Source organism: Jaculus jaculus, chromosome 7 (genome assembly GCF_020740685.1).
Source record: "Jaculus jaculus isolate mJacJac1 chromosome 7, mJacJac1.mat.Y.cur, whole genome shotgun sequence".
Taxonomy (NCBI): Eukaryota; Metazoa; Chordata; class Mammalia; order Rodentia; family Dipodidae; genus Jaculus; species Jaculus jaculus.
This window is the reverse complement of record NC_059108.1, coordinates 23,587,014-23,609,445: the sequence shown is the minus strand read 5'-3', so window position 1 is coordinate 23,609,445 and position 22,432 is coordinate 23,587,014. Positions and strand designations below refer to the sequence as shown.

Sequence of the window (22,432 nt, the reverse complement as noted above, 5' to 3'; positions counted from 1 at the left end):
AGGGGTTGCTATCCTAATATCGGACAGGGTAGACTTTACTCCAACGTTAGTCAAGAAAGATAAGGAAGGTCACTTTATATTGATTAAGGGCACACTCCAACAGGAGGACATTACAATCCTAAACATATATGCACCTAACATGGGGGCTCCCAAATTCGTCAAACAAACACGATTAGAACTAAGGTCACAGATAACACCAAACACAGTGGTGGTGGGTGACTTTAACACCCCACTCTCATCAATTGACAGGTCATCCCGGGAAAAAAATAAACAGAGAGGCATCTGGACTAAATGAGGTCATATAAGGAATGGACTTAACAGATATATACAGGACATTTCATCCAAAGGCTGCAGAATATACATTCTTTTCAGCAGCACATGGAACATTCTGTAAAATAGGCCATATATTAGGACACAAAGCAAATCTTAACAAATTCAGGAAAATTGAAATAATTCTTTGCATTCTATCTGACCACAATGGAATTAAACTACAAATCAGTAGCAAGAAAGGCTATAGAGCATACACAAAATCATGGAAACTAAACAATACACTACTAAATGATGAATGGGTCAGTGAAGAAATCAAAAAGGAAATCAAAAACTTTATAGAGTCAAATGATAATGAGAACACAACATACCAAAATCTCTGGAAAACAATGAAGGCAGTTCTAAGAGGTAAATTTATAGCCTTAAGTGCCTATATTAAGAAATTAGAAAGGTCGCAAGTAAACGACCTAATGCTTCGCCTTAAAGCCTTGGAAAAAGAAGAACAAGGCAAACCAAAAATTAGTAGACGGGAAGAAATAATAAAGATTAGGGCAGAAATTAATGAAATAGAAACAAAAAGAACAATCCAAAGAATTAATGAAACAAAGAGTTGGTTCTTTGAAAGGATAAACAAGATTGATAAACCCTTAGCAAATCTGACCAAAACAAAGAGAGAAGAGACACAAATTAATAAAATCAGGGATGAACAAGGTAACATCACAACAGATTCCAGAGAAATTCAAAAAATCATAGGGACATACTATAAAAGCATATACTCCACAAAGTATGAAAATCTGAAAGAAATGGATGATTTTCTTGATCTATATGACCTACCTAAATTAAATCAAAATGAGATTAATCACTTAAATAGACCTATAACAAACATGGAGATCCGAACAGTTATCAATATCTCCCAACTAAAAAAAGCCCAGGCCCAGAAGGATTCACTGCTGAATTTTACCAGACTTTTAAGGAAGAGCTAACACCATTGCTTCTTAAGCTTTTCCAGGAAATAGAAAAAGAAGGAATTCTACCAAACTCCTTCTATGAGGCCAGCATCACCCTGATACCAAAACCAGGCAAAGATAGAACAAAAAAAGAAAATTACAGACCAATCTCCCTTGTGAACATAGATGCAAAAATTCTCAACAAAATATTGGCAAACAGAATACAAGAATATATCAAAAAGATCATTCGCCCTGACCAAGTAGGCTTTATCCCAGAGATGCAGGGATGGTACAACATACGCAAATCTATAAATGTAATACATTACATAAACGGGTTGAAGGACAAAAATCACGTGATCATCTCATTAGACGCAGAGAAAGCATTTGACAAAATCCAACATCCCTTCATGATAAAAGTCCTACAGAGACTGGGAATAGAAGGAACATATCTCAATATAATAAAGGCTATTTATGACAAGCCTACAGTCAACATATTACTAAATGGGGAAAAACTGGAAGCTTTTCCACTAAAATCAGGAACAAGACAAGAATGTCCACTGTCCCTACTTTTATTTAATATAGTTTTGGAAGTCTTAGCCATAGCAATAAGGCAAGAGACACACATAAAAGGGATACAAATTGGAAAGGAAGAGATCAAGTTATCATTATTTGCAGATGACATGATTCTATACATAAAGGACCCTAAAGACTCTACTAGCAAGCTGTTAGAGCTGATCAAAACCTACAGCAATGTAGCAGGATACAAAATAAATACACAGAAATCAGTAGCCTTCATATATGCTAACAACAAAAACACAGAGGATGAAATCAGAGAATCACTCCCATTCACAATTGCATCAAAAAAAAAATAAAGTACCTTGGAATAAACCTAATCAAGGAAGTAAAGAATCTCTACAATGAGAACTTTAAAACACTCAAGCGAGAAATTGCAGAAGACACTAGAAAGTGGAGAAACATCCCTTGTTCCTGGATTGGAAGAATCAATATTGTGAAAATGGCAATCTTACCTAAAGCAATCTACACATTTAATGCAATCCCTATCAAAATTCCAAAGGCTTTCTTCATGGAAATAGAAAAAACAATCCAAAAATTCATTTGGAATCACAAAAAACCTCGAATATCTAAAATAATACTGAGCAACAAAAATGAGGCTGGTGGTATCACCATACCTGATTTTAACCTATACTACAGAGCCATAGTAACAAAAACAGCATGGTACTGGCACAAAAACAGACATGTAGATCAGTGGAACAGAATAGAGGACCCAGATGTAAGCTCAAGTAGCTATAGCCACCTGATATTCGATAAAAATGCCAAAAATACTCATTGGAAAAGAGACAGCCTCTTCAGCAAATGGTGTTGGGAAAACTGGATATATATCTGCAGAAGGATGAAAATAGATTCTTCTCTCTCACCATGCACAAGAATTAAGTCGAAATGGATTAAAGACCTTAACATCAGACATGAAACTCTGAAACTGCTAGAGGAAAAAGTAGGGGAAACCCTTCAACATATTGGTCTTGGCAAAGACTTTCTGAATACAACCCCAATTGCTCAGGTAATAAAACCACAGATTAATCACTGGGACCTCATGAAATTACAAAGATTTTGCACTGCAAAGGACACAGTGAAAAAAGCAAAGAGGCAACCTACAGAATGGGAAAAAATCTTTGCCAGCTATATATCTGATAGAGGATTAATATCTAGGATATACAAAGAACTCAAAAAGTTAAATAATAAGGAATCAAACAAGCCAATCAAAAAATGGGCTATGGAGCTAAATAGAGAGTTCTCAAAGGAAGAAATATGAATGGCATATAATCATCTAAAAAAAATGTTCTACGTCACTAGTCATCAGGGAAATGCAGATTAAAACTACATTGAGATTCCATCTCACTCCTGTCAGATTGGCCACCATCATGAAAACAAATGATCATAAATGTTGGCGGGGATGTAGAAAAAAAGGAACCCTTCTACACTGCTGGTGGGAATGCAATCTGGTCCAGCCATTGTGGAAAACAGTGTGGAGGTTCCTAAAACAGCTAAAGATTGATCTACCATATGACCCAGCTATAGCACTCCTAGGCATATATCCAAAGGACTCATCTCATTTCCTTAGAAGTACATGCTCAACCATGTTTATTGCTGCTCAATTTATAATAGCTGGGAAATGGAACCAACCTAGATGTCCCTCAACAGATGAGTGGATAATGAAGATGTGGCACATTTATACAATGGAGTTCTACTCAGCGGTAAAGAAAAATGAAGTTATGAAATTTGCAGAAAAATGGATGGACCTGGAAAGTATTATACTAAGTGAGGTAACCCAGGCCCAGAAAGCCAAGCGCCACATGTTCTCTCTCATATGTGGATCCTAGCTACAGATGATTGGGCTTCTGCGTGAGAATGAAAATACTTAGTAGCAGAGGCCAGTAAGGTAAAAAGGAGACATAAAGGGTAGAGAAAGGAAGGAAGGAGGATACTTAATAGGTTGATATTGTATATATGTAATTACAATGATTGTAATGGGGAGGTAATATGATGGAGAATGGAATTTCAAATGGGAAAGTGTGGGGGTGGGGAGAGAGGGAATTACCATGGGATATATTTTATAATCATGGAAAATGTTAATAAAAATTAAAATAAAATAAAATAAAATAAAATTAAAAAATAAATAAATAAACATAAAAAAAATCATGGAGAGTATGGTAGAGAAGGAATGAAAAGGGAGTATTCATACCCAGTGATCAGGCAAGGTGGCACTGAAAAATTAAATTGACTTCATGAGTAAGGTTAAGGATGTCTACTTTTCCTAATTCTGTATGATATAGGCCTATACTGTAAGTATTTTTTAAGTTCACATCTATTGCAGATATACATGCAAGACACTCCACACTTTGCCAGCTATATCTCATTAATTAACTTTACGACTTTTTGAAGCCATCATGTAAGAAAGAGAATCCCACAGCAAGAACATTGAGGATTCAAAGGTGAGGAAAACGGTTTGCAAAAAAGCCAGTGAGGTGACTCAAGAGATGACTAAATGGTTAAGGTGCTTGCCTGCAAAGCCTAAAGACCTGGGTTAGATTCCCCAGTATCCATGTAAAGACCGATGCACAAGGGGGCGCACGCATCTGAAGTTCATTTGCAGTGGCTGGAGGCCCTGGTGTGCCCATTCTCTGTCTCTCCTTTCTCTGTCTCTGTCTCTCTTTCTCTCTCTCTGTCTCTGCTTGCAAATAACTAAATAAAAGTTAAAATTATATATAAAGAAAGCCAGTGAACTGCATGGCCACCCTCTAAACCTCCTGCATCAGGCTGAACCCAACCACACTGTTGTTTAGAGACGCATGAAGAACTGAGGTAAAATTATCCACAGTTGTAGCTCCTAAGATGACCACTGCTCACGTTTTGGTCTACACAAAATCTTCAAGAAATACCTACATTTGCTTCTTTTTAAAATTATTTACCTATTTGTGTGCACGTGGTATGTAGAGTGGTTTGTGTGTGGTGTACGCCCAGGCACGTGCCTCACAGCACCCCATGTACTTGCCTGTGGCAGAGGTCCGTTCCCTGGGGGTTTAGAGCACGCAGTTCCAAGGTGGAGTGGGGCATCAAGCGTTGTGCTCCATTGCTCCTCTGCCTGGTCTTGTTTTGCGCTAGAGAGTCTCTTGTAGCTGATTCTGGGGCTTGCTGATCTCCGATGATTCTTGGATGTCTGCTCCCCTGCAGAACTGGGGTTACAAGCACACAAAGCCACGCCCAGCTGCCTTCTGTGGGATTTGAAGATGTGGGTGCTGGCTGTCATACATTTTGATGTGCAAAAACTTATAAGGAAGATGCTAAGGCTACTTGTGGAAATATGTGCTAATAATTGACCATGGACATTAGTTAATGGCATACAATTTACAGGCTGTTAACTTAGTTTTAGTTCTTCTTGACTCAAGTGTTAATTCTGCTTTTATTTTTTTTAATGCTTTTCCTGTTTTCTTCTCTTAGATTTGTTTCCTCTTCATTCTTTGGCACTGAGTCTCAGTAGAACAAAAGTCATTCAGTATGATCAAGACTGCCCACTTGTCACCGTATTTTCAATTCTTTTTGATTAAGATGTTTATCCAACAATAATGTAGGGAGGTTCAAACTTTTCCTCTAAAGATTAAACAACTGAATCTTTTGGAATGAGCTCACGATAAACAGGAAAAAGTATGCAAATTGATTAACATGCACATGAGCCATACACAATATGAAACTCCATGAAGGGCTAGATGGTTAGAACTTAAATACTTCACAGGTCAGAGGGAAGTGGGGTACGGGACACATATGTGTCCAAAGAGCATACAATGGCTTGAAACAAAGTTCCTCTATGTTCTAGGTATGGTGTTTTACTTAAGTCCCTTCTACAATACCAGCTGGCTGATAAAATATCAGTAAAATAAAGGCAGCTGGGTTGCTGTTTGCTGGATCTAGTTTTTAAGAAGCTAAGGTAACGTCAGAGGAAAGTTCTAGCAACTACTGATCTCTAAGTAGAAATGGTCAGCAACCTAAGGCATTGTATTTGGGAGCAGCATTTGCAAGCCCTAACAAGATAAGAGTATTTTAAAGCCTGTATTGCAAGCACATTGTACTGACACATTCACACTGATGTGTTCTCTAGAGATCGAAAACCAAAAATGAGTTGTTCTGCAAGTAAAAGCATTTATTTTCCTAACATGAGACAAAGTTGATGGTGTGAAAGGTTTTGAATTGCCCTAAATGCTTCCTTAGCCTTTGATAAAGTAAACAAGGTCATAGTTGGAGGATGTTATGAGGGGAGTTTATGTTTATATGCCACTACAATTAGATATTTTGCCCCTGACATGTCCAGCTTTGTTCGATTAATACATTTTCTCTACAATGAGGCCTCATGGCCTTTCCAAACAGTGCTAGCTATATGAGAATGGAGTCTCATGTAAACCTGCTTTATTTGTTTATCAGATGCTTAGTTTAAAACGACTTTTTCTGGGCTAGAGAGATGGCTTAGCGGTTAAATGCTTGTCTGTGAAGCCTAAGAACCCCAGTTCAAGGCTCAATTCTCCAAGACCCACGTTAGCCAGATGCACAAGGGGGCGCATGCATCTCGAGTTTGTTTGCAGTGGCTGGAGGCCCTGGCGTGCCCATTCTCTCCCTCTCTCTCTCTTTCTTTCTCTGTTGCTCTCAATTAAAAAAAAAATTTTAAAAAACGACTTTTTCTGAGAAATAAAGTATCCTTTATATTTTTTTTCCTTAGTTCTAAGTGACCTCAGCTTTGTGGAATTCATGGCCACTACTCAGTGCCTGAACCCAGGGCCTGCTGGAGTCCAAAACAGACAAAAGTCTGTCTGTGCATTTCTTCTATGACAGATGCAATGACAAGTAGTTGGGAACACTTTGGTTTGGGGCAAGATAAGCTATTTTAAGCTTAGTTGGGGATGCATTGTGATTCATCTTACTTACTACATGCTGCCGTCACCAAATTAACTAGCTGTCTAAGCAAAGCTGGATATTGTCGGTGGAGGGGGGTGGAATTAAATTTTAACTTTTATTTACGTCTCTCCTGTTTGGTTCACTCCAGTACGTACCTGGCATAACAGTGCTTCAGACGTGTGAGTGAATGGGCATCTTTCTTCAAGTGCTGTTGAAATGCTAGTGAAGGCTCAAGAAAGTGGCTGAGAGTTAAGGTCAGAATCAGGAAGGCCTAGGCCTGAAGGTCAATTCTTGTTAGGTTCAGAGTTGGCAATGGAGGACCAAGGCAGACAGTTTCTTGGGCCCAGGACTTTATTGTAATGAGGGAGAAGGAGAAGGGGGTGCAAGGAGAGAGAGAGAGGAAATTACATCAGAGAGGGGGCATCAGAGATGGGGGAGAAAAGAGGGATACAATACACACACCTGGAGACGGCAAGCAGGAAAGATTGCCAGTGAGGACCAGGGAAAGGGTTTATGGGCAGAGGAGAGAAATTGCCCTCAGAGGGAGGGGACTTGGGAAGTGTGCAGAGGTGCGGGCTGGAGGTGGTAGGTGGCTTCTCCTCCTCTTACCCAGAGGTGCCCTCAGTTGCCATGGCAGAAAGCTGTCCCAAAGTCCCAGGGCCAGCGTGACTAGGTGGTGGGAAGGAACAAGGGGGGTAGGACTCTTACATTCCAGCCTTTCTGTTTACATTTAAAAAAGAAAAGAACAGAAAGACAATTGTTTGGAAGGGCGAGATGTGATGGAGAATGTGATCATATCTAACTGCCTTGAGATGAAATAGGACATTGTGCTAAGATGGAGGTTTTCCCATTTCAGGGTGTCAGAGGCCCATATCTGTATTCCTTCCTTAGGAGTATGAGGAAGTCCCAGATGGCATGCTGGGGTGCTCTGAAAGAGTCAAGTTAGCAGAGGGCTAAAGAGAAGCCTATGAAATGGTTATTGAGGAAGTATCAGCATTTTTTTTTTTTTTTTTTTTTTTTTTTTTGAGGCAAGGTCTCATTCTAGCTCAGGCTGACCTGGAATTCACTCTGTATTCTCAGGGTGGCCTTGGATTCATGGTGATCCTCCTACCTCTGCTTCCCGAGTGCTGGGATTAAAGGTGTGCGCCACCACACCTGGCAACAACAGGTATTTTTGAAATCACTTGGAATTGGGCCTGCTGAAATGAACTGTATAGGCTAAGGATGGAAAACAAAAAATTAACTCATGACACTGGAAAGCAGAAAAATCTCAGTAAACACGAGGGAGCCCTGGCATGCAAGAGAATGAGTTTTACCTGGGAGTGAACAAGCCAAGTCTTATGTAAGTCTAGTCTAATAGGAATATGTCTGGAAGACCAATAACCCAGAATGAGAAGTACCTCAGGTGATCACAGAAAAGTATGGTAACCTGGCTATTTTAAAAGGTTAATTAAAAGCCGGTGTGGTGGCGCATGCCTTTAATCCCAGCACTTGGGAGGCAGAGGTAGGAGGATCATCGTGAGTTCAAGGCCACCCTGAAACTACAGAGCGAATTCCAAGTCAGCCTGAGCTAGAGTGAGACCCTACCTTGAAAAGCAAAACAAAACAAAAGGCTAATTAAGCCCCAAATAATTTTTAGGCATTGTTATAATATTCATTTGAGAGAGACAAAGAGTATGGACACACCAGGACCTTGTGCCACTGCAAACGATCTCCAGATGCTACTTGGTGTATCTGGCTTTACTGGGGAAACTGGGGAATCGAATCTAGGCCGCAGCTTTGCAAGCAAGTGCCTCTCCCCACTGAGCCACCTTCCCAGACTCCTGGACACCTCGCATTTAACTCTACTGTCTGTGGAGTTGGCTGCTGAACTTCTAGTAACGTGGTTTTTCTAGTCGCGCGAGTGTCGCTTCTGGGAGCCTCAACTTAGGGTCCCTTCTTGCCAAACATCACGCCACATTTGGCGAACATGACACACTACTGTTGGTCCCACATGGCTGGGGGGCTTACTCGTAGAATCCGTTGTGTGCTGGGTACCCCGGTCTCCTGTTTGTGCCATGTAGATAATAGCATGCCCAGGACTGCGCAGCAGAGCCAGCATGGCAAGTACCTGGCTGGCACTTGGCACGTAACAAGGGGCGACCAATAGTGAGCAGCATGCTGTCACTGCCACGTTTTCAGCATGAGTTCCTGGTATATGCCAATGGTGCTATAGTCCAGTGGGGTCTCTAGAGAACCAGTATTGAACACCTCTGAATGCGAACAGGAAGTGCGTCCATGAAGTTCCCGTGGAGCAGCTCCCATTCCCTCCCCTCCCCATACCATAGTCCGTGTGAGAGGGAAACTATTCAAAATCCCCTAACACTTGGATTTTGGGAACACACCACACAGATGCACAGAGCCGTCCTGCCTCTGTCTCAATGCACATGTTAATCAATTTTCTCATGCCACCTTTAAGGGATGGCTTAAGTGGCTGGTTGACATATCATTATCACATTTTGAAGTTAAACAGCCACATGGATCCATGAACTCTCATCACACAGTTAATTATTCCTGAGGTTTTCTGGGCTCTTGAAACATATTCTATTTCTTCAATGATCCCTCGGGGAGTACCAGGCGCCTTTGTCCCCAGACAGGGCCAGTGGTGTAAAACCTCTGCATCTGTCAGATTTCTCCATGTGGCCCATAATTGCCTGATTTCCATCTGAAAGTGCAGCCCTGACGTTAAAGCCACATAGACCCACCATTGACAACAATGGCTTCCTGACACCTATGGGTGGGGGGGGGGTGGCAGTGAGGGGCAGGATGGGTGAATAAACATGTTCCCCAAATGAACGCCTGCCTTCCAGGGACCAGGTCTGAATTTACAGCTGCAGATGAAGTGCTCCTGGGGAACAAATCAAAAAGAATGAAGGGGGTTGGGGGAGCCACAGATTAGCATCAGCATGAGTCTGTCACAGCCAGATGGCCCTCTGCAGTGGGAGAGCGGACGGCGAGCTCCCTACTTGCTTTCTTCCGTCACCCAGGGAGCAGACAAGCCAGTCCACGAGGAAAGGGACAACAGTGATCTCACGGCTCAGTCAGGTGACATGTTGCCCTCTTTCTCTCTCACACATAACTTGAGCTGAAGGAAAGTTGGAAAAGGGAGAAAGGGTGAAAAGAAGGGGGTGGGGGAAGCTCTGAGTGTGTGTGAGAAATGAGGCTTGCTGAGAGGAGGAGCGAGATAGCAGGCTCGAGCAAGCCTTCAGGAACTGGCTTCAGCTAGCCACAAAGGAAAGCGTCTCGGGGACAGAGAAGGGGCCTCAACATATTGTGACCTCCTCCCCCGCCATCTGTGAACTCCACCTCTGCAAGCCAATATGGCCCTACTGGGGCTTAAGATTTTGGGAGGAGGGGCACAGACTGGCTGTCAGGTGCCATGCTCTGAGCTCTGGCTCTCTTGGGACATCACCTTCTAACTATGAAAAAAAATGGCACTTCCTCCATAGCTGGAGGCCAGTGAGTTTTGTCATCCCTTGGCCTACAGACCAGCCGCCTACCTCCATCTGTAAAAAATATTTCCAGAACAGGTGTCCGAAGGTGGAAGAAACTAGAGGTAAGACAGAGCAAGGGCTTTGGCGTAAAATGAACCTGCCAAGTTGTGGGTGTGGAAGGCGCCCCCCAGAAGGTTCTGAGGCTGAAGGTGGGGGGGGGGGATCCACCTGGAATGTTGCTGTGCACCAAGTAAAGCATTGCTCCTTGTAAAACAAGCACATTTTCTAAGTGACAGCCCACACATTGACCACCAGATGCTGGCATGAGAACATTGCATATGCAGCTGTGTGCCACGGTGTGGCCATCCCACGAGCTAATCTGCCCAGAAGGGGCGTTCACACCCCTACCTTGGGCCTGGGGAGCCAGAGAGCTCCAAAGCCTCATCTCGGAGAAGACGATCCAAGAATGAATGAAGGCAGGCTTCAGTGTGATTCCAAAATGCAGGGATATGCCAATCATTTGCAGCAGGCAACAATTCAAATCCTAATAAAGATGGAACAAAACCCTCTCTCTCCACGTTCAGCCAGGATTAGGGCGCCTCTTCACCAATTCTGATAGCTGTAGGTAGATACAACCAAGCAGTGAACTGGCACATTCTACGGTGGCCAAGCAGAGGTATGCTGCCAGACGGAGTGGAGACCATGGCCTCCCAATTTTTCTCCTTCCAATTTAAAACAGAAAGGCACCTCACCACAATGACGGCTCTGCTCTGGACCTCTCGGGCAATGTTACCACCTCACAGTGGTCATCTTTCCTGATGGGCTCTGCCTCACAATTCAGCTAGAATTTGAAGAGAAACATACAGGGACAGTAACAACAGTCGTGAGCTCTATCATGTTTCCATCTCTTCACAGATCCAATGTTTAGAGGAAAAATTTTTCATATTTTATTTTTATATAGTTATGAGAGAGATAGAGGGAGGATGGGTGCGCCAGGGCCTCCAGCCACTGCAAACGAACTCCAGATGTATGCACTCCCTTGTGCATCTGGCTTTCGTGGGTCCTTTAGCTTTGCAGGCAAACACCTTAACCACTAAGCCATCTCTCCAGCCCATAGAGGGACATTTTTTTAAAATGTGAAATGCTATCATGTAGTGAGTGCTTCCTGTGCCCATGACTTCTCTAAGACCTTTGCATTTCATATGCCCCTTGACCCAACCTCCTGAGGCAAGTCCTCTGATTGCTTCCACATGGCCAAAGGGAAACAGAGTCTTAGAGATGTGAAGCACCTTGCCAGAGTCATATAGCTGGGAAACGGCAGAGCTAGGATTGAGTCACGGCTCTATGTGGCTGCTGGGTCTTCTTGGCTGTCCTGTGTCCTTTCATGGTATGTTACCTAAGCATCAGGCTGTTCACCAGCGCTGTGAATCAAACGGCCGAATCTCCCATATTCCCACTTCCTTTTCCATTAAAGTGGGACTACATGAACTATCAGGATTGCTGCCCAGAAACTAAAATAACAGGTGACATCTTCATGTGGGGGCGTGCCTGGCACATAGTTGGTCTTGTTTTATTTTATTTTTATTTGAGGGGGGGGAGAGAGTGGGCACACCAGGGCCTCCAGCCACTGCAAATGAACTCCAGATGCATGCACCACCTTGTGTATCTGGCTTACTCGTGAGTCCTGGGGAATCAAACCAGGGTCCTTTGGCTTTGCAGGCAAGCGCCTTAACCACTAAGCCATCTCTTCAGCCCATAGTTGGTGTTTAAAAAATGTTACTAGTGGGCTGGAGAGATGGATTAGTGGTTAAGTGACTTGCCCGTGAAGCCTAAGGACCCATGTTTGAGTCACCAAGTCTCATGAAAGCCAGATGCACAAGGTGACGCAAGTGAGTAAGGCTGCACGTGTGCACAAGGTGGCACATGCATCTGGAGTTTGATTGTAGTAGCTAGAGGCCCTGCTATGCCAATTCTCTATCTATCTATCTATCTATCTATCTATCTATCTATCTATCTATCTATCTATAATCTATCTATCTCTCGCTCTCAGTCTCTGGCATAAAAAAAAGTCCAGTCTGTTGGGCTTGCCTCAAAAAAAAAAAAAAGTTACTAGTCGCAGCTGGCATGAATATTACTGTCATCTTCATGCTTCTATTTCACGGTGTCCTCACACAGAAGCCTGTGAGGTAAGCAAGGCAGCAGTCACCATCGCCATCTCATAGCTGATGACTCCATCTTTACATCTTCTAGGCAGGCATCTACCACAGAGCTACATTCCTCTCCAAGCGGATGAAACGGACAGGCGAGCTGCGAAGACGGAGCCAGAAACGGAGCTCACAGTTCTTGACGCCGCCTTTTGCTTTCAGGGTCACCCTGTCTTGCAAAGCTTTGGCGGGGCTTTAAGCCACACCTCTCGGCATAGACCTGCTCTATTTCCGGCCTGTGCCCGTTCACCCCCTACTTAGGCAGCCTGGTGGACCACCATTCCTGGGTGGTCACCATATTGATGACAAGCTTAGTGTGGACACCCAGTCCAGAACAGTGGACACTACAGCCTAGAACTCCTAGACTCCAGTGATTCTCCTGCCTCAGCCTTCCTAGTAGCCAGGACTATGGGCATTTGCCTCCATGCCAGGCATCTGTTGGTTTCTAAACAGAAAAATATCTCTGACTAGAAAGATCTGAACAAGGACACTTCAGCTCTTGTCATCCCCAACCCCAACCCCAGGAATTGACTGTGGACTGAGTCAAGTCCTGTCCATCCCCTCCTAGTAGATGACAATGCCAGAAATGTCACTTGGGACAAACAAGGACAAATTATAGTACATTGTGCCCCTAAGCTTATCTTTATTACCTAGGTCCCAAACATGTTTATTTTCTTCACCCATCACAAGTGGAGATATGTAGATCACAGACAATTTATGTCTCCCCCCACCACCCCAGTTCATCCTGGTACCCCGGATGGGGAAGGCTTTGAAAAACAGAAGATGGGTCACTGGCCAAGGGACCTGGATGTCTGGCTGGCTACCCTTGGTCCTGTTTCCATACTTCTTCCAAACTGCCAATCCAGTGATTTTTCACATTTTCTCTTTCATTTTACTTTCAGGAAAATCTGTAGGGGATGCGGCCGCTTTGATTCTGTTGCTTCATGGGACTGCCAGGGCTGGGAAGGAAAAGGATTTCCTTTCGCACCCTCCGACTGAATGACCGCTACCTGCCGCCATACCACGAGTGACCTGTGAACTACGGTCTGGCTCTCTCTTCCCCAACTCCTCCTCCTCTTCCTTTCCCCCACCACCAGTTTAAATATTTTATTATTTATGTATTTGACACAGAAAGAGGGAGAGAGAGAGAAAGAGAATGGGCGCAACAGGGCCTCCAGCCATTGCAAACGAACTCCAGACGCATGTTCCCCCTTGTGCATCTGGCTAACGTGGTCCTGGGGAATCGAACCTTGGTCCTTTGGCTTTGCAGGCAAATGCCTTAGCAGCTAAGCCATCCCTCCATCCCCCCCCTCAACAGCAGTTTAAAACAGGGCACCGCACTCAGGAGCCCCAAGATCAAGGAGATCCTGTGAAATCAACCCGTAGAGTGCCTGTTCTGAGACTTAAGCTCAGATGACGGGAGGGTTGAAGCCACAGGAAAGGCTCCACGGCTGAAAAAGTCGGCGTCTCGGTGAACAACTGCGATGCCAACCTGGGCTCAAGGCTGAGGGCTCACTTTGAACCATGACCGTCAAAGCACTTTCTCCAAACTTGTCAGGCATAAACATTCATCTCTGAACTTGTAGTTTCAAAGCAGTGATGAGGAAAAGAGGCTGTTAAGCAGTTTTGAGCTGGGTAAGGAAATGAGTTTTCTTTGTTGCTAGGACTACACAGGGGGAAATGACTTTACAACAGAACACAGCAAGCAGACGGCCTGGGGTCGTTAAGATAAGGACTTGTCTCAGTTTGATCTGAAGCTGGCTGGCTGTCAGCTGCCTCTATGCTGTCTTGCTCTGTCACGGGGCTACCAACAAGCATGGCATCATCCAAAGCTGCTGAAATAAACAGAGGGGTGGGTGAATCAAATCTCCAAACCTGGGCTGGAGAGATGGCTTAGCGGTTAAGCGCTTGCCTGTGAAGCCTAAGAACCCCGGTTCGAGGCTCGGTTCCCCAGGTCCCACGTTACCCGCGTCTGGAGTTCGTTTGCAGAGGCTGGAAGCCCTGCGCGCCCATTCTCTCTCTCTCCCTCGATCTGTCTTTCTCTCTGTGTCTGTCGCTCTCAAATAAAGAAATAAAAAATTAAAAAAAAAAAAAAGATCAAATCTCCAAACCTCCACCAGGGCACTCCACCCCACACAGACCCTGAGATCACAGTGTGGCCTCTTTGGGCTGCCTTTCCACCTTAGCATGACAATGTCATCAAAGCCACAAAAATTCTTCCCCCTGGCTCTGTAATTTTCTCTGTGCTACAATGGGCCACCCTGCCACGGCAGAAATCTTCATTTCTGCATAAATCACGCAAGAGCACCAAGTCTCCGTTCTTGCTGGTCTGTGACTGTCAAGGAGTACAAAGGCCACACGAGATGGGTTCAGACCTGGTACCTTGTTCTGGTGATGACCAACTGCTTGCCTATGCCTGTCGACAAGCTACTTATTTCTTCACCTAGAAAACGGGGAGCTAATAATTAAGATTAGATTAGTTATACCCAAGTGGTCAACAATGCCCCACACAGAGGAAAAACTCCAAGATGCTAGTTAGTCTAAGTATGGGATGGAAACCAGAGAGAAGGCTCTGGAGGCGAGGGGCCCCCCGTGAGCCAGGGGAGGGGGTGGGGTGACAGGAGGCTGGCTCAGGATTCTGTCTCTATTCCCTCTGGCTCACCTACCCTGCGGTTTCATTTGGAAAGCTCAGCGTCTGAGATTTTAAGGTCATATATCATCCCCATTTCCTTCCTGGTCCTAATCATTGTTCCAGAGACACTGCAGTGCAGAGGCATGTGTGTTCGATGTGAGACGCTCCTACATCAAGCAGTCCAGATAGCAAGCAAACTTCGGCCCTTTTGTGGTTATTAGATGGGGCTGGTTAGTGCCTCAGCCTTCTTCCCAACCCTGGGTCATGACCAGTTTTGCTGTAAGGTCCTGAGAATAGGTAGTTCCTAGCATGATTACACCAAGATAAGCCTCACCTGCTAATGTACTGGCATTAATGAATATAAAGCATGGCATTTAAAACTCTGGGCTTCTGAATCAGTCTCTCGTCTCGGGCCCAGAAGAGATGAAAACTGGAGTAGAGAAAGGGAAAGGAGAGTTCCTGAGACAGACAGAGCCAGTCCCTGGGCAACTCTAGTAGAAAGGTCCTGTAAAGTCTTTAAACCTGACAAAGAATCAAGGCTCATAAAACTCAACTGTAGCATTTTTTAAAATATATTTTTTGTTTATTTATTTATTTAAGAGTGACAGACAGAGAGAAAGAGGCAGATAGACAGAGAGAGAGAATGGGCGTGCCAGGTCTTCCAGCCACTGCAAACTAACTCCAGATGTGTGCCCCCCCTTGTGCATCTGGCTAACGTGGGTCCTGGGGAATCGAGCCTTGAACCAGGGTCCTTAGGCTTCACGGGCAAGTGCTTAACTGCTAAGCCATTTCTCCAGCCCCAAATGTAGCAATTTTTTAAAAAATTTACTTTATTTATTTATTTATCTTAAAGAGAGTTGCAGAGAGAGAGAGAGAGAGAAAGGGCATAACAGGGCCTCTAGCCATTGCAAACCAACTCCGCATGCACGTGCCGCTTTGTGCATCTGGCTTATATGGGTACTGGGGAATCAAACCTGGGTCCTTAGGCTTCACAGGCAAGCGCCTTAACCACTAAGCCATCTCTCCAGCCTGCATTTTTTTTTTCCGAGTGTGGCATTTTTATAGAGTGTGACCAAACTGGAAGCGCTAAGCACAGTTGTCACTAGTCTTAGGTTCATTTGATAGCCAGGGCGTTTTCTCTTTCTCTCTGTCCTTCCCTCCCTCCTTCTCTTTTTCTCTCCCTCTTTTCTCCTCTCTCTCTCTCTCTCTCTCTCTCTCTCTCTCTCTCTCTCTCTCGCTCACATGCCCTGTGCTGCTCTGTAGCCAGGCTGTGTTTGAGACATACTCCTGCTTCCTCACAGCAACCAGATCTGTCTTTTGGCATAACCTTTCACAAAAATGTCTGGAAGTATCTGCCAAGAGATAACATTTCATAAAATTCTTAGTCTCTTCTTCCCCTTTACTCAACTCTTTTTACAATTTTCTCCTTTCTGATTTCTTGCCACAGTTTGAGCTGTTGTTCATTATTGATTCATGTCTCCTGCCCTTGCCTTGATTTTTTTTTTCTCTTCTCACCTGTCGGTTTTTTTTTTTTTTTAATATTCTTGCTTGTATCTCAAGTGAGATCATCACTCTTCTCCATGTCTACCCACATTTTCTTTCAAACTCTTTTTTCTCTCCATAAAGAAAAACAAATTCCAGATGATCACTGAAATGATAACCAGGTAGGATTATGCTGAGCAAAGGAACTGAGACCAAGCGCCAGAGCTTGGCAGGCTGCTCCCTGCCTCCCTCGATGCTCACTGGTGCCTGACCATCCCAGTGAGCTTGGTCAAGACAGAATGGGAGGACTCTTGGAATTTCATGTACATGCCTGACTTTTCTTTTTCTTTTCTTTTCTTTTTTTTTTTTTGTTCATTTTTTATTTATTTATTTGAGAGCGACAGACACAGAGAGAAAGACAGGTAGAGGGAGAGAGAGAGAATGGGCGCGCCAGGGCTTCCAGCCTCTGCAAACTAACTCCAGACGCGTGCGCCCCCTTGTGCATCTGGCTAACGTGGGACCTGGGGAACCGAGCCTCGAACCGGGGTCCTTAGGCTTCACAGGCAAGCGCTTAAGCACTAAGCCATCTCTCCAGCCCATGCCTGACTTTTCATTTCAGTCCATTCCCATGGTTCAGGTGGTGGACGACTTTCCTCGCGTACTTGAGGTAGAAATAGTTATCCATCATCTTTCACACCCACAGCACTATTGTTCATAGCACCCAAGGAAGGCCAGCTGGTGCTCTCATTTTGCTACAGTTAATGCTCATTATCATGTAGAATTGGGAAACATAGCATCCTGGTAAACTGTATTTTCTCCTTCGTGGTAGTGACAAAGTATATCATCTATGGATTACTGACACCCATACACCCGGGATAACCTTTAACGATAAGCCTAAAATCGAATACGCTTAATATTTCTAGGAAAGTTCAGAGGAAGCTTCAGGATTTACAGAATGTTGGCATCATTGTAGGTGTTTTGTACATGCACAGATGTATAAGATAATTTGGATTTCTGTTTAATACCATACAAACGTTAGCTTGGGTATGTAGCGCAAATCACATGGGAAACGATGCACCATGCCACACATGTCGTCATATTTTAAACTTCTACCGCTGGGCTGGAGAAATGGCTTAGTGGTTAAGGCACTTGCCTGTGAAGCCAAAGGACCTAAGTTCAAGTCCCCAGGTCCCACATAAGCCAGATGCACATGGTGACGCATGCGTCTGGAATTTGTTTGCAGTGGCTGGAGGTCCTGGCGTGCCCAGTCTCTATCTGCCTCTCTCTCTCTCTCTCTCTCTTTCTCCCCCTCCCTCAAGTTAAAATAAATAAATAAAATATTTAAACTTCTCCCACTATGTTTTAAAACATTTTTAAATGTCTAAAGGAAAGAAATTCACGACCTGACAACTTTTAGCCTAGCATATGTAGAACAATCAACTCCTACCAAATCAGAGAACCAGAGCCTCAGAGGCCCCCAATACCTCAGCACTGAAGCAGACCAAAAATGAACCCAACGTGGCTCAGGGAAATCTCATCTCATTTCTGTAAGAGAAATACACACACACATACATACATACAAACACACACACACACACACACACACACACACACATATATATGTATATACATATATGCACATATGAGAAAGAATTACAGGTACATCTTTTTCTTTTGGTTTATGTGAACTTTCTAGTTTAAAAAACTAATTAGGGCTGGAGAGATGGCTTAGCGGTTAAGCACTTGCCTGAGAAGCCTAAGGACCCCGGTTCGAGGCTCAATTCCCCAGGACCCACATTAGCCAGATGCACAAGGGGGCACACACATCTGGAGTTTGTTTGCAGTGGCTGGAGGCCCTGGCGTGCCCATTCTCTGTCTCTCTCTCTCTCTCTGCCTCTTTCTCTCTCTGTCTGTTACTCTCAAATAAGTAAATAAAAATATTTTTAGAAAACTAATTAAATATTCCTTCTTTAGAGAAAGACTATAAATGAACAATCTTCGGTTGGACAAACTACATGACCCAGTATTAAATGCTTATCAGAAATTCATTTCATAATAGATGAGTGAACAGGTTAAATGAATGGCTGTAGAAGACATTGTCCCATCGGGAAAACACACATAATGTGAGCCATTTTGTCAGTTATGAACTTTGTAGGGTGGTGTGCTGTGGTGTCTGCAGTAAGAGTCACATCGAGTTTGGGGAAATGCTATTACTTTGGGGAATAAAGGTTGGATTTGGGCCACTGCCTGATGTCATATAGAATGTGCTGCTACATCTGTTTCCAACATCCTAGATAAATAATAAGACATGGAAGACCATATCTCAGTTTCAACACCAGTTCTGCATAACCAGGGCAGAAGATTTAGGCTGAGCTTGAAGGCAGACTCTACCAGCGCTCTCTTTTATCCTTAAGGCTTTGTCCTACCTCAGCTGGACCTCATCAGAAGTTTGTTCCCATCCCGGTACTTGCTAGCATGGTACATTTTGTTTGCTGGCTCCCTGGACCTCTACCTTGCCTCAGCCCCTATTTATTCTGTATGGCATTCACGTGCTCTGTCAAAGGGTAGGATGGCTGGGCATGATGGCCCATGCCTTTAATCCCAGCACTTGGGAGGCAGCGGTAGGAGGATTGCCATGAGTTCAAGGCCACCCTTAGACTACAGAGCGATTTCCAGGTCAGCCTGAGCTACAGTGAGACCCTATCTCGAAAAAGCAGGACAAAAAAGGTAGGATGGCCATATCAAAAGTGTCACCAGACAAGGGGGGGGGCACAAATTACAGAAATGCAATTTGGGGAAGTCAATGCTAGCAGCCCAGAGGGTGCCGTGGCATCACCAGGATGTGGAGAGAGGTGGTCATTTTAGAATCCCCCTCTAGGTGTCTCTTGTTTCCATCCACAGGCAAGAGAGGCTATAGAGGAAACAGGTCCCCAGATCCCAGGAGCCTCAGCGTTCCCCAGTGGGCACAGGGGATTCATGCCTCTGCCCATTTCTGACATCAGTGAATCTCCGCTATGACATTTTCTGAGTCCTCAATGTTTGCGCAGCATCACTGATGCCCACTGTCAGTACGTGCTGCTCTGTGGGAGGCTGGGATCCTGATGTCTGTGGACAGAGCCTTCTGCCCTTATCTGATGTTCCCTGCATACCACAGGTCTTTTCTTTATAAGCTGCCGCGGGACCGCTCACAGTCCCGTGCCACGACACCATGTTTATTTCTCAGTAAATGCTTGGCTCCTCTGAGCATCTGCAGTCTCGGGGGAGCCTTCTATTTGGTATATGCCTCAACATGATCATATGAAGCAGAGAAAAACAACCTAGGAGGGCATTTATCCTACCAGCCCTAGCAGATCTCACTGAAAATGCTCAGTATGTCCTGACAAAGGTTCCTAACCCCAGCAGCTCAGCAGAACCCCCATAAAGCTACCTAACAAGCCAGAGTCATGGGCCCCACTCCAGACCTCCTGAGTCATCCCCGGGGCGAAACCCAGCCATCTGTGCTGTCCACAAGCTTCTGTTGCCCCTGGGCCGGCTGCCTCCCATGCCAACTAGCTCTGCTGTGTCATTTCAATCCATGATAATCAGGGTGCCAAGAATGACTTCAGATGCCAGCCCTAGCGCCTCCCTCAGTACCCCTTACCCTATTCTTCCACCCGTCAAGATCCTCCTTCTTTGTGAGCCTTGCAGAGTTAACAGCCCAACTTCTAGAAACTCCAGGGCTAAGACACGACCCCAGGTCAGAAAGGTGAGGAAAGTGGGCCAGTCACAACTTGGAAGGCCCCAGAAAATCTGCCGAAAGGCTTAATAGCTGAGAATAGCTAATTGATATGTCTAGAAAGATGTGTATATTGTCAGGACTCTGTGAACTAATGGGCAAAGCCTGGCAGTTAAGTGGCCAGAAACTCATCCAAGAATTACCCATCAGGGGGATTGGAAATGGTGGGAAAGTTCTTCCTGCTTGGAAGAAAGAAATTTGAAGGCGATCAGCAGCCCCTTCACAGGCAGACCACTAAACCCTGAACTTGAGTAGGAGAGAGATTCTCCCTCCCCTTGAAGTTCTCCAGAGGAACAATTTAGGAGTTGGTTTAAGAAGCTCCCCATACTAACTTAACCAGCTGGGAACCCAAAAAGTGGACACCTCTGACTAGTTTCTCCAGTGGGGTCACCTCCAAAGAGGAGTCTGGACTGTTTGCCTAAGCGCTGCCTGCAGGTCGGCCTGGAAACCATTACTATAATGGTTGGGAGAATCAGTGGAGAGAAAAGTGAAAGCAAGATGAAGTTTGCAAAACACATTAGCAGTGGCTTGATGAGATGCCAAAAGAGCCTGCCAGCAGGGGCAGCTGGAAGACCAATTTCTTAGTCAATTCAGAAAGGTGGTTGCTTAAATATCTGAGTCAGCACATACTTATTTCTCTCCAGCTCAATACTCCTGTTTAATTGCACTGGGGAGTCGCCTTATTGACACATCTAACACCCAAACCCACAGTGGAGTATGTTATTGAAGTGCAAATGAGGTTCTGGGTGCAGCCTGGCGGCCTAGGTCCTGCTTAGAGCTTCCTATTATCACAGCAGCAGGTGGCTAGGCCTCTCAGGGATTCACTGAGGCCCCTTTAAGAGGGCTGAGCACCCTGTAGACACTAGGCCTTGACTGGCCCTCAGCGAGTCATCTGCATGGCATTGCCAGGTGCAGCCAGGGCTCTGACATTCTTTGTCATTAGTAATGGTGCCCATAGGGGCAAGAAAGATACCAGGGATTGCCTCTACCTCACATGTGGAAGCCAAGTCAGATTTTAAAAAGCATGCCAAGGGTTGGAGAGATGGCTTAGTGGTTAAGGCGCTTGTCTGCAAAGCCTAAGTTCGACTCTCCAGATCCCACGTTAAGCCAGACGCATGAAGGTGAGGCAAGTGCAAGGTCGCACATGCGCACGAGGTGGCACAAGTGTCTGGAGTTCGATTGCAGTGGCTGAGGCCATGGCATGCCAGTTCTTTCTCGCGCCCTCTCTCTTTCTCACTCTCCCCCCCTTTCTCTCTTTCTCTCTAACATAAAAATAAATTTAAAGCATTCTAAACAGAACCACCATGTACAACAGGCAATGAGATGACAGGTGCTGAGCTAGGTGGCAGATGTGACCGTGAGGGGAGTCCTGAATGTTCGCCCACTTCCTAGAGCCTGGGAAGCAGGTCGATCCTGAGATAGGAGGAAGACAGGAATCCTCGCTACCACTCCATCCTCTGCCAATTTTTTTTTTTTTTTTTTTGGAAAGTCCAAGTTCTGTTTTTTAGCAGTCACCATGGTAACAAAGAAAATGGAACTGGCACCTTTTAGCAGACCTGCATTTTCCTGCTGAGGTTAGCCAGCATTCCTGATTGATGCCTGTGAGTTTTCACCATAATGTATGTACCCAAGCAATCAAGGCCCACCTGAGTCTATATACTTCCCCCCACCCCACGACCACACATTCTGTCTCAACAGTGTCGTCAGATGACAAGGACAGAAGACTTTTCTCAAAGAAAGAAGATTCACCTTGGAGATCACCGGAAGAAGGGTGGCTGGAGGGGGAGGGAGGGGGGAGGGAAGGGTAGACATGCCTCAGAGATCAGAGAGAGTGAAGTGTAAGACCAGCTGTTCTTCCCTCCCAGACCCACTGTTCCAGCTCCCGCCCCAGTGGAACCCTTCTTGGTGAGTGTCCTACAGTCTGTTGAGGCCTGCCAGAAGTCAGGGCTGTAACCTCCACCTTTGTGCCCTGTTTGTTGGTCAAGTTCATGTTCCATTCAAGTTGTAAATACATATGTAAACAAATCATCCTTGTTCATTCTCCCTTCACTGTCTCTGTCCATTCAGGGACAACCATCTTGGCAAGGTCCGCGGGCCGAAGAGTCTTTATGAGTTTTGGCTGTGGCTGGAAATACTTCCCCATCATTTGCCTGCATAGGAGCAGGGATAGTGAGGAGTTTGTGGGCTCCTGA

General features: G+C 44.9%; 1 protein-coding gene across 1 annotated transcript in view; it reads right to left on the bottom strand.

Annotated features, from left to right (window-relative positions):
* Window positions 1–14,037: 14,037 nt before the first annotated feature.
* The window catches only part of LOC101597894 (guanylate cyclase soluble subunit beta-2-like), a 69,697-nt gene continuing 61,302 nt past the window's right edge, over window positions 14,038–22,432 (bottom strand). The window contains exon 13 of the mRNA XM_045155537.1: window positions 14,038–14,186. Coding sequence (XP_045011472.1) covers window positions 14,038–14,186 — 149 coding nt within the window. The remainder of the gene's footprint in view (window positions 14,187–22,432) is intronic.